The 12,764-nt window shown below is 34.4% G+C and overlaps 2 protein-coding genes across 3 annotated transcripts in view; one reads left to right on the top strand and one right to left on the bottom strand.

Annotated features, from left to right (window-relative positions):
- Positions 1-12,764, bottom strand: part of PAPLA1 (Phosphatidic Acid Phospholipase A1) — a 92,432-nt gene that overhangs the window by 53,961 nt on the left and 25,707 nt on the right. The gene's annotated exons all lie outside the window — the stretch shown is intronic.
- Positions 1-12,764, top strand: part of LOC149475103 (uncharacterized) — a 60,827-nt gene that overhangs the window by 25,513 nt on the left and 22,550 nt on the right. For both annotated transcript variants that reach the window (XM_089713832.1, XM_089713831.1), the window contains exons 2-5: positions 1,579-2,002; positions 2,740-2,860; positions 6,078-6,314; positions 11,742-11,839. In XM_089713832.1, the coding sequence (XP_089569958.1) occupies positions 1,607-2,002; positions 2,740-2,860; positions 6,078-6,314; positions 11,742-11,839 (852 nt within the window). In that variant the 5' untranslated portion in view covers positions 1,579-1,606. The remainder of the gene's footprint in view (positions 1-1,578; positions 2,003-2,739; positions 2,861-6,077; positions 6,315-11,741; positions 11,840-12,764) is intronic.

Raw genomic sequence — 12,764 nt, 5'->3', positions numbered from 1 at the left:
TCGGGCGAGCGAGCGAGTTTTTAGGGTTCCGCGAGTGAGATTTCGAGAAATCATAATCTATATTTTATACCAATATCACGCTTGAACCCGCGGCGACACTTGTATCTCCCGGGTAAAAAGAAGTGTATGTGCTAATCAAGATTATAATCTATCTGTGCTCTAAATTATGTTTTGGCAAGAAAGAATAACAATTTTTGAAATAATAACAAACACACATCCGTAAATTCTTAAAACTTCCGCGTTTATAATTTTGTTATAATAACGGTTGATCAGGTGTTAAGTAGCTATAATAACCTAAATAATTCGAGTAAAATTATCGTTTTAGAGATACACTAAATTATCAGCGATATAGAGGAAGCTAAATTATCAAATCATCGTCAAACAATCTGAGAGAGCAACAATCAAACTTTGTGAAAAATTATGTACGGAACCATACCAACACCGACAAATATTTTTTCCCTACAAAAATCCAGTTCTCAGCACGTGCCCCCAAAACGCGATCTTAATAAATTCCAATGTTTTTTTACACCATACCACCTTTATTTAAAGTCGGTGAAGAGGCTGCGCGTGCGCCGATACCTGATGGTCATCTATACTAATATTATAAAGCTGAAGAGTTAGTTTTTTTGTTTGTTTGAACGCGCTAATCTCAGGAACTACTGGTCCGATTTGAAAATTTCTTTCAGTGTTAGATAGCCCATTTATCGAGGAAGCCTATAATAGGCTATATAATATCATTACGGTTAGACCAACAGGAACGGAGCACTACGGGTGAAACCACGTGGCATAACTAGTAGTTAAATAAAAAATATAAGACCATCTTCAATATTGTTTACAAATTATAAATCGATATTGTAGGCCGGAGTTTTACAACATCTATCTAATCAAAAAATATTTCCAAAACAAAAACACGGCAATCCCTTTTTTATCAATCCGAAAAAGGTCGATAATAATAAAGGGTCGCCCAAAAGGGTCGCGTACAGGAATGTCGATACTAACAAAAAAGAGCGTGCGTGCCGAGTACACGTGTCAGAAGTGTAACTTCTTTGGCAAGATTCAAAGATATTATACTCCATGACATGACCTTGAATTTTTACTCTCAACGCGCCTCAAGAGATTTCACTTCAAAATAATGTCTCCTCGTAACCACGGCCACGCTAACTGTAAAGTGTGCGTAACGTCCGCTTAATAAATAATATTATCTACTAGCTTTCCGCCTGCGGCTTCGCCCGCGTTTTCAAAAAAAAACCCGCATAGTTCCCGTTCCCGTGGGATTTCCGGGATAAAACCTAGCCTATGTCACTCAGAAATGATGTAGCTTTCCAACAGTGAAAGAATTTTTCAAATCTGCCAAGTAGTTTCGGAGCCTATTCAATTCATACAAACAAACAAACAAACAAAAAATCAAACCTTTCCTCTTTATAATATTTGTATAGATCAATAAATCGTATTTAAAATCCGTAAAAGTCTTTATTTCTAAAACAAACACAAGAAAATATTAAAAAAATAATCAATTTTTGCATAATTGTCGTCACATCTCACATTACTACGTAACATAATACATAACCTCTTTTACAGATACCCAAAGGATGACCATATAAACAAGATGGCTTCCACATGCATCAAATTGACTCTAATCCTAGCGCTAGTTACTGCTATACGCGCTCAATACAGTGACCTATCACCAACTTTAGATATAGACTTACAGAGCGAAGAACTGAACGATACTCTAAGTGAAATAGCATCAGAAACAGACAAACCAACATTCAAAAGCAACGATGAAGAAACAACAGAACCAGTACTCGAAGGACCAAAGTCTTTAGACCTCTCGCACGTTGAGAACGAAAGTACTATTGAAGCGAGAACAGATAATTCTAACGAAGCAACGGGTCAGGATATAACGGTCGCTACTGACGTCACAATGACTGTAGACAATAATGTTTACACTGTCAAAGAACCAGTGGAGGATATTTATTCTAATCAAGAGGCTTACAATGTGCAGGTACGTAAATAGTTCTGTGAAATGACTGACTGACCGGTTGGTTTGGTTGGTAGTTGCTCTGCCTTCCAAGACAGAGGTCCTGGGTTCGATTCCCACCCGGGGCAAATATTTGTGTGATTAACATTGATGTTTGCACTGTTTCTGGGTGTTAATTATCTATATAAGTTTTTATTCAAAATTATATAGATATGTTTATCAGCCATCTGGTTTCCATAACACAAGCGAAAGCTTAGTATGGGATCAGATCGTGCCGTGTGTGAAAATTGTCATGAAATAATATTTATTTATATTTATTTAATATTTAAATACTAGTTTCTTGTACGTCGCTTATAGTGCGTAGTAAAATGTGCCAAATAGAACCTTTTATTTACGTAATACCTCTACTAATACCCTGGTAAAAACTGCGTGCAATTCTTGAATAGTTTTCCTTTGTTGCGTGGAAAAATATACAAATAAACGAAAATGTATAATGGTCAAATTATACGTATATACCTAACCATAGGAATGACTTGCAGCCTATTTATGCAATCCTTGATTAAAACTAACTCTCCAAAAGTATTCCAATAATTAAATTACCTACTCAAAAATATAAAAAAATAACTTGTACCAACATCAAGAGCCGGTCCACTATCACATTTGCAAAATGTTGTTTAGCACTATATTCGACATATAATTTATCACCAACGAAAGATCATCCTTTTGTCAAAATATAGTCCAAATTATATTTTTAATTCCAGGTAGAAGCCACGGTGACAACTACGCATGCGTCCGACGCGGTCGACGGTTACCCGCCAAAACCAGCCGAGTTAGATGACGACCAGGACTATAGTGGCCAGCGGAACCCGAAAACTGATAATTGTGGGTATAGTCTATAGACTGCTATAGATATTATTTCGTTGTTTCATTTTACGCGAGTATTATACATTTAGAAATTATAGATTTTTAAGGGATTTTAAATAAAATTTATTTGACTCCCCTCGACCACGTTCGCTGATCGCGTATAAAATCCCTAAAAATCTTTAATTTCTACCTGTGGGACGTGGGTATTTCATTGGTAGATATTTTTAAGGGAAAGAGATTTATTAATGTATTTCTATATTTTCGGTCGTCTTTAACTTTTCAAATTGATTTCCATTGATTCCGCTAAAGGTAAAATTTCACGAGTTTAACAAATTCACTTGTAAATCAGAACGATACAAAATATATAAAAAAATAAACTTCGTGATGTCGCAAGAAAATAACAAGAAATTACACGCAAAACATAATGAAATTATTTTAAACATGATATTGCACATTTAAACCGTCGACTATTTAATTTCAACATGTTTTTAAGTGAAACGAAATTTCGCACAAAACACTACTATCATTTCTAACAAGTCGGTTAAAGCCTGCTAGTCTAGGCCTACTATTTATTATAATATTAAAATATATTATAGAGAAGTAGAAAGCGCTCGTAATTTACAAGTTGCAGCAAAACCAGCAATTTGTCATCTTTTGTCGCCGCCGCTAATTTAATGCCCGTTCGCGGAAGTTTATAGTCCGAGAGCTGGCTGATGATTTGCTTAATTTCTCTAAATTAGGATAAATTATTTTCACATATTACATCAGTCAGTGCTTCGACATAAAACACATGCAAAATGATTTGAGTGGCGGCTCATAATCGATGTAGTAGATACTCCTACTGAATATAAGCGCTGCAACTGCTTTAATATTGTTAGTCCGATAATTTTTTGTATCTTCTTATTTATTATCATCTTATGTTTGTTGATTTTTTATTTGAGGTTTTTTTTAAAGATTGCATTTGAATTATGTCATTTGATATGACGACTACCAAAAAAATCACACATTACTTTTTCAGTATTGACGTTGTAATGTAAAATTTTCAACGTAATAAATACTCAACGTTACAAAGCACTAAAGCAGTAGACCGTTATGCAATGGTATACTGTATAATCTTCTTATATATAAAAATGAATCGCAAAATGTGTTGGTAAGCGCATAACTCGAGAACGGCTGAACCGATTTCGATAATTCTTTTTTTATTATATTCCTTGAAGTATGAGGATGGTTCTTATGTAGAGAAAACGTAAACATGTACCACGGGCGAAGCCGGGGCGGACCGCTAGTGCTTAATAATTCTCTCTTTATAATAATATATTCGCGAAAAATAAATGACATAGAAATTAAACGAGAAACGGCATCAAGCTCTTAAACTAGCGGTCACTTAAATGTTTCACAGTTTGCGCGTAAATTACAAAAACTAGCAATTTATTACAATATTTTGTCACCGCAATTACTTTAACGACTTAGTCCGAGAGCCGGCTGTTAATTTATACTGTTCATCAGACATTAACTTATGAAAATTTTCCTTCAGCTACACTCGAAAACTCTTTATGGCGCAGACAAGTAAAATAAATATATTTTAATAGTCGAAAGTTGTTTCTCTAATATTGGTTAACATAATTAATTTATACTGTAACTTAAACGAAGTTAGAAATATAACTGACTAGATTTCCGCCCGCGGCTTCGCCCGCGTTTGCAAAGGAAAACCCGCATAGTTCCCGTTCCCGTGGGATTTCCGGGATAAAAACTATCCTATGTGTTAATCCAAGTTACCCTCTATATGTGTGCTAAATTTCATTGTAATCGGTTCAGTAGTTTTTACGTGAAAGAGTAACAAACATCCATACATCCATACATCCTTACAAACTTTCGCCTTTATAATATATATTAGATTTGTATACATAAACGTTTTAACGCGAAATTTTTAATTTAAAATGGCGTCGGATAAAAAGTAAAATAACTGATAATGGTAGATCGATTGTATTTTCATTACATTTTGTACCAAGGAAATATCCGGTCTATAGTTAGATAGGAATGTAATAAATTTATAAAAGAATGCAGAAAAATGATACATAATATATTTGAAAGAATGTAACAAATTTACAAATAACATATTTGTGTAAATTAAACTGTTGCTTGCATTTTTTCTCATTTGAAGAATGTTGTTATTGTTTATGTAATATGTACTAGCTTTCCGCCCGCGGCTTCGCCCGCTTTGTCTAAAACATAATAAATTACAAGCGGTCCGCCCCAGCTTCGCCCGTGGTACCTACATGTTTAAACTATCCTATCTCTCAAGTTGGATCGAACTGCACATGGTGTGCGAATTTTACTATAATTGGTTAAGTGGTTTAGGAGTCCATTGAGGACAAACATTGTGACACGAGATTTATATACATTAAGATATACTAAAACCTTCCTCTTGAATCACTCTATCTATTAAAAAAACCGCATCAAAATCCGTTGCGTAGTTTTAAAGATTTAAGCATACATAGGGACAGAAAAAGCGACTTTGTTTTATACTATGTACCGATTGTTATTGTTTATGTAATTAGATATTATATACTACTCATACATAATGTAATGTTTGTAAGTTTTATTGTCTAGGATCATAATTGAATTGGAATTGTCTAGATATAATTATTTATTGCAGTACAGAGAGACTTAATTATTTTTGATAATTATTTTGTTCAGTTTTCTCTAACCAGAATTATTACATTAAGCTATTGAGTTACTTTTCAAATTGAATGAACTTCACAAATATCATTTAGCTTCGCTAACACTTTACCTTACTTAGGGCCGATTTTTCAATGCTTGGATAAAACTTATTCGTCGAATAATGTATAAAACTACCATTTTATAAACGTATTCTAATTGCCCGTATTTGACAGTTTACGTGACATTTTAATATTATCGTGTAATACTTTATTGGACGGATAAGTTTTATCCAAGCATTGAAAAATCGGCCCTTATAAAAATAATTAACATTGATAGAAAAATATCTGTTCCATCTTCTTTAACTTTCAATTCTATTGATCTAACCGTTAACGAATAAAAATTAACTATGCAGCACTGACTGTAAAATTAGTGTACTTTCCCTGACAATCAACCAAAAACGACGAAAAAGTTTAAATAAAAACTAATTGACACACCTAGAACAATCGACACTAACAGACGAAGCAATTTTAACCACTTGAAAATCAAAACAAATCTAACTACCCCCTCTTTACAGCGGACACGCCACCCCCAACCGACACGCGTACATTCGACAAGCCGAAACCGCTACCCGCAGCAACAAAGAGTTCTACCCTCCGCGCGTGGCTCGAAGACACGTGGCTGCGACCGCCAGTCGGCGTCCTGGTGCCGTTGAGGACGGACGCGTTGGCGCGCGCGCTCGCTGTATGGAACGATGTGACCGCTGATGGATTGAATTTGACCGATATCGTGATCGTGGGATACGATTCTAATGGTGAGATGTATTTTACATTTAAACTTTGTATTTTTTCTTCCAGTTAGATCAAAGTTAATGTATTACGCATAAGTTATATATTTTGATTCAGATTATAACATGCACTTACGAGGGAACATGTGTTGCAGAAATACTGTAAAAGGTGGTATAAAATTTTCACGGATGAGTCAATTATATTCAACTTTGTGAGAATTTTGGCATCCGCCATATTGAGGATAACTGCAAGAAATAACAATAAAACGTAATGTACCTACGTTCATAGCTTCCGACTATTTCAATTATCATGTACTAACTGCGCCCTGCGGTTTTACCTGTAGTGCTCCGCTTCTATTCGTCTTAGCGTAATATAGCGTAATATATTCGATATATAGCCTATAGCTTTCCTCGATAAATGGTCTATCTAACACCGAAAGAATTTTTCAAATTGGACCAGCAGTTCCCGAGCTTAGCTCGTTCAAACAAACAAACAAACTCTTCAGCTTTATAATATTATTTTAGATAATTTTGATTGAAGTAGAACACTTAAGTCTATTAAAGAAAAGTCAAAATTGAAAATTTCAACCCGTGCTTTACCGCAGTACGACTATTCGACTAAAATATTCTACAAAATCGAAAATACTATAAAAGTTATGTAGTACTACTATCAAATTATAGACGCTATATCTTACACCTAGATAGTTAAAATACCGCATTCTTAGCCTACTTTTTATGCTACTATCGAAGCAAACCTGGCCAAAGCCAATTAATCCATAAAACAAGGAAATCACCTAGAATTAAACAAAAAACCATACAATAACAGAAACAATCACGCAACGACACTCAATGGGCTATTAGTTGTATCGTAATAATTATTATTTATGTTTGTCAGATGTCGATAAAATACGAGCGTGCTATTATATATTACATAATGAACACATAATGCTACAAACTACAAAGGTCGATTCACACGGAAAACTTCGATGAAAAGTTCAAAGATATAACGATTATATGCATATAAAACCTACTCTAAGACTGGGCACAAACGGGCCACCGACCACAGCCACCGAAGCTATTATAAGCGAGTTAATAATGAAATATAGGGTGATTTTCCACCAATAACGTGCGAGGATGTGTAGCGACACACCCCGGACACTCCATACAAAATCATCGTTTTGACAGTCACACTGTAGAGACTGCAAATGTGTGTGTTAACGCTTTATGGTTGGCACATTTTTGACTAGCGTAAAAAAAAATTCGCGTTTTTCTGATGAAATACATCCGTAAACAGCACAATATCTAACCATTTTCTACGAAAAACGATAATCACAAATCCAAAATAATAAAATTACTTTAAGTCAATTTGATTAATGTTGTCAATCTTCGTTGAAGCTTCGTTGCGTATCGTCCCTGTAGAAAAATATGGACCATTTTTAGACTGATCGTGCGGGGTGAGGTAAGTGTTTAATTTTGGCGGGAGGCGGAGAGTGTCCGTTCTGTAGCGTTTAGCTACTATTATGTATTCTGTGGTAGCGAGGAACGTGTTTGTAAATAACAAATAGTATCGCTTCAAACTTCAAACTAAATGAAGCGATATGATTGGTTATTTACAACTCGTTCCTCTCTACACATCCTCACGCACTATTGGTTGAAAAGCACCCTTATCGATCTTAATTTGTCAATGTGTATTTATTTATATACTAGCGGTCCGCCCCGGCTTCGCCCGTGGTACATATTTCGCAATAAAAGTTAGCCTATGTTCTTTCTCAGGGTCTAAAGATTATCTGTGCCAAATTTCATCAAAATCGGTCCAGTAGTTTATGCGTGAAAACCATACATACATACATACAAACCTTTCCTCTTTATAATATTAGTATAGATAGATATTTATTCGCAATGCAAGTCTACTTAAATAGGCTTAAATCCATTTTGAGGAAAATAAATACAAAATTTCGAAAATAATTCATAATATCAGATAAAAAATAAATTTCGCAGTCAGCCCCTTATCTATAAGGAAATATGTATTACGTAAAAATAGTTCTAATTGATTAATATTAGATTTCTTCATTGTTATAACACTGTAAATCGAGATAAGAAGTTAAATATAAATTTTTGAAATAAAATAAGGGAATCGAAAAAATTTTTTTTTCACGAGAACGAAATCGCAATCGCGTTCACTAAAACTAAAATGATTCTCGATAGATATTATATGTAGAAATATTCTGGTACATACTTGACATCTAAAGTTAAAGTATAGCCCAAATTTGATGAGATTATAGTACTTAGTAGTTACACATTACCGTAATATATCTGCTAAGTGCCAGAAGATAACATACCTGCAACAAAATAAAATCTCACGTTAATTATATCTAATATGAATAAATTATCTGAAAAGATAACAGAAATAAATATCGTTAAAAATAAACGAAAAAAAACACTCTTTAACTTATATTAAAAGCATGTTTCTACTCCTACATGCAAAACCGGCTGATCACATTTGTATGAAATTTGACTCGGAGATAAGCGCGTCTTCGCTCGTATGATACCTAATCGATTAAAAAGCCTATATGCTAATCTAATCTATCTATCACTCAAAAACAGCTGATTGGTACAGAATCAGCTGTTTTTGAGTGAATGAGAAACAAACATTCACGCTTATAATATTAGTAGGAAGTTAGATAAAATCTATGTTTTATCGGTTAAAAAAATCTGTTATTAATATTATAAACTAGCGGTCCGCCCCGGCTTCGCCCGTGGTACATGTTTACGTTTTCTCTACATAAGAACCATCCTCGTACTTAAGGAATATAATAAAAAAAGAATTATCGAAATCGGTTCAGCCGTTCTCGAGTTATGCGCTTACCAACACATTTTGCGATTCATTTTTATATATAAGAAGATAACATAGAACGTATATCACACAATGACTATACATAATATATCAAAGTTAATATATCACTACATAGTATAAAACAAAGTCGCTTTCTGTCAGTCCCTATGTATGCTTAAATCTTTGAAACTACGCAACGGATTTCAATGCGATTTTTTTAAAATAGATAGAGATGGTTTATTTAGTTTCACAGCATTCTAATGCTGTTTAAAAAATGCGTGTGTGTACCGAGCACACGTGTCAGAAGTGAAACTTCTTTGGAAATATACAAATATACCAAAATCGTCGCCTTACTCCATGACGTAATGGTATTGCCATGAAGCGATCTTCAATCTTTACTCCCACTTAAAAAAATCTCGATTGATTAATAAAATTTTCTACAAAGCGGGCGAAGCCGCGCACACAAAACTAGTATAAATATAATATCACTTGAGTCATTGTATTGTCCTCTTTATGGGAAGTTATTGAGGTGTCATCGATTAATTATTATTCTCAATGAACGTATGTATCTACTAATCTATACTTAATATTATAAAGCTGAAGAGTTTGTTGTTTGTTTGTTTGAACGCGCTAGTCTCAGGAACACTGGTCCGATTTGAAAAATTATTTCGGTTATAGATAGTCCATTTATCGAGGAAGGCTACATCATCACGCTATGACCAACAGGAGCGGAGTACTGCGGGTACCGCGGGGCATAGCTATGTAACAAATAAAGAACGGCGCGAGATATCTATGAGCCAGGAAGTATACACAATTACACACCCTTAGAGCGTAAACGCACTATGCGGGTAGCCGTCCGGCTGACCGCAAGCACAATTATGTACGTAATATTCATTTCTATGCGCACTGCGATGCGTCTACCGCAGACCGCACAGTGCGCATAGAAATGAATATTACGTACATAATTGTGCTTGCGGTCAGCCGGACGGCTACCCGCAATGCGGCTACCCGCATAGTGCGTATACGCTCTTAGCTCAATCTACACCACCTATACCTAAACCGATAACTTATTACAATTCAACATTATTACGTCACACCGTCCTTGACTGACCAACTGTAAGAGATTGGACACCATTCGTCACGCGCCATATAGCCAGCGAAGCGTGGTCTACGTGACAACGCGATATTGTAATCAAGTGGGGTTCGATAGACCCCCAAAAACTAGATATATGTATGTATAATAAATGAATGAAAAATACTTTATTGTACACCTTATAGAATACATTTTACAAACTGAACAATATAATATAAAAATGTACAGTAGGCAGAATTATCGCTGGCAGCGATCTCTACCAGGATACCCAGAAAAGACGAGGAAAATAAATGCTATGCGAGGATATAATATACTTACCTACTAATATTAGGTAAGCCTTAATACTAGCTTTTGCAAAACCGCGGTTCGTAAATCTATACTAACAGCGCGACATTGTAATCAAGTGGGGTCAGGTAGACCCCCAATAACTAGATAATATATTAATACCACAGTATATAGAATATATGGTTTGTTATTACAAACACATTTCTCGCTACACATCCTCGCACATTGTTGGTGGAACAGCACCTTTATGGAGGCGGTTACATACAAACATACAGGTGAAGCTATTAAAAATCGTATTCAAAATATTGACTGATATTTGCGATAGACCTGAATACAATATAGGTCACACAGCATACCTAGACTTGAGAATTCAATTAATTTATCCGCACCTTGACTTTTCCACCAATTTTCAATTATGTCTGCATTATATTATTATTATATTTATTTGATCACGCAAATCCTAATAAAATAACCTTGAATATAGAATGGTATGCGAATAATCACATATTTAGGGTACCCTTTTTATAAGTCTAAAAATATATAAAACGGCGCATTATAAATTAGGCGACATTTTAGTAATATTGAAAAATATTGAAACTATAGCTGTGCACCGCGATTTACTCGCACTGCTCCGCTCCTAGTGGTCATAGCGTGATGGTATATAGCTTATAGTCTTCCTCGCCCTCGATAAATGCACTATCTAACAGTGAAAGAATTTTTTAAATCGGATCCGTGATTCCTGAGATTAATGCCCTTAAAAAAAAAACAAGCTTTAAAATAATGTTATAGATTGAAAAGCTTCCGTCTTTTTGAAAACGACGCGACGGTTAAAAATAGCTCATTTCCGTTACAAAAATAAATTAATAGTACAATTTTATTGCTTTTAATTTTATACAAATTAAATTTTATTTAAGATTATTTAAATATTAATACATATATACCTATATAGAAATCAAAATATCTGTATCTACATACCAATTAAATGAACATAGAATTACATGAAAAAAAGAGCGTATACAGTGCCGAGCACACGTGTCAGAAGTGAAACTTCTTTGGCAAGATTCAAAAATACCAAAATCGTCACCTTACTACATGACATGACGGTATTGCCATGACGCGACCTTGAAATTTCACTCACTTAAACGCGCCTTAAGAAGTTTCGCTTCAAAACAAATTCATTATAAATATAGATACATACATACATACATATATATTGATACGATAAAAAAATATCTTCCTACAGGAGTAAACTGGCGCTCCCGCCATTACCTACAACCTTCCAGCACGATGGGTGACCGAGCTGTGAGCAGCGCTTTATCGAAACTGCTTCATAAATACCAGGTGAGGTATTTATTATGGTATTACCACAAAACAATTTAAACACAGTCTAACTTTAAACCTGTCACTTTAATAGTTGTCTATGTGAAATATGACAAAACCAGATTAAAAATACGTGTGGCACTCGAGGACTGCCGCGGTAAAGCTATTGCATAGCATCGCATCGCTGTGCCGGTTGGATTGGGGGGTGTTAGGGTTTTTCGTTACGGAATTTTTATATTCGGTCGCCGCGCTCAAGGCACGCGATAGAAGCTATGCAATAGATTAAAATCTAATATCCATTTAACAATACAATGAAAAAGACAACAAAAAGACCTGAATTTACATTCATAAAATTAAAAATACAACAAACACTTAATCTTGATAAACATTACAAATTTTACAAAATTTTAAAACCAAACACCCACATACCATTATTGTGAAAATAATACAATTTTCCATAAATAATTGAATTTTCATACGAATATATTCGACCTTACACCAAGAACTGATGAAGCGTGTCAGCAAACAAAAAGACAAAACGAAACAATGTAACGCTTCACCATAATAACTAATACTTGAAAATTAATATTCATGACGTGGTGAATTCTTTTAAAATTAACGAAAGAAACACGTATTACTCATCTGTATTCATAAAATACAGTTTATACAATTTTAATTTCTTATTATTTAAAGAAAATTCGCAATTCGGCCTATCATCCATAACAATTTTGCACGCCTCATAAGCGAAGCGTTGAGGTGGGTACTACTGTCACTTCGCGCAAAACATCTGATTTTTCAAACTTAAAATGTCTTTATGTATCATACATTGCACTTGTAAGATAATACATACACACACATATTAAGAAAAAACACAATTTTTAACGTTCATGATATTTTTGATGTCATTTTTGTTATTTAAACTAGTTAAAAAACAGTTTAAAAAAGT

This window comes from Colias philodice, chromosome 31, assembly GCF_061535455.1.
Source record: "Colias philodice isolate Cphi_HAF_F1 chromosome 31, ilColPhil1 Martin Lab GWU primary, whole genome shotgun sequence".
NCBI lineage: Eukaryota > Metazoa > Arthropoda > Insecta > Lepidoptera > Pieridae > Colias > Colias philodice.
This window is presented reverse-complemented; position numbering and strand designations above follow the sequence as displayed.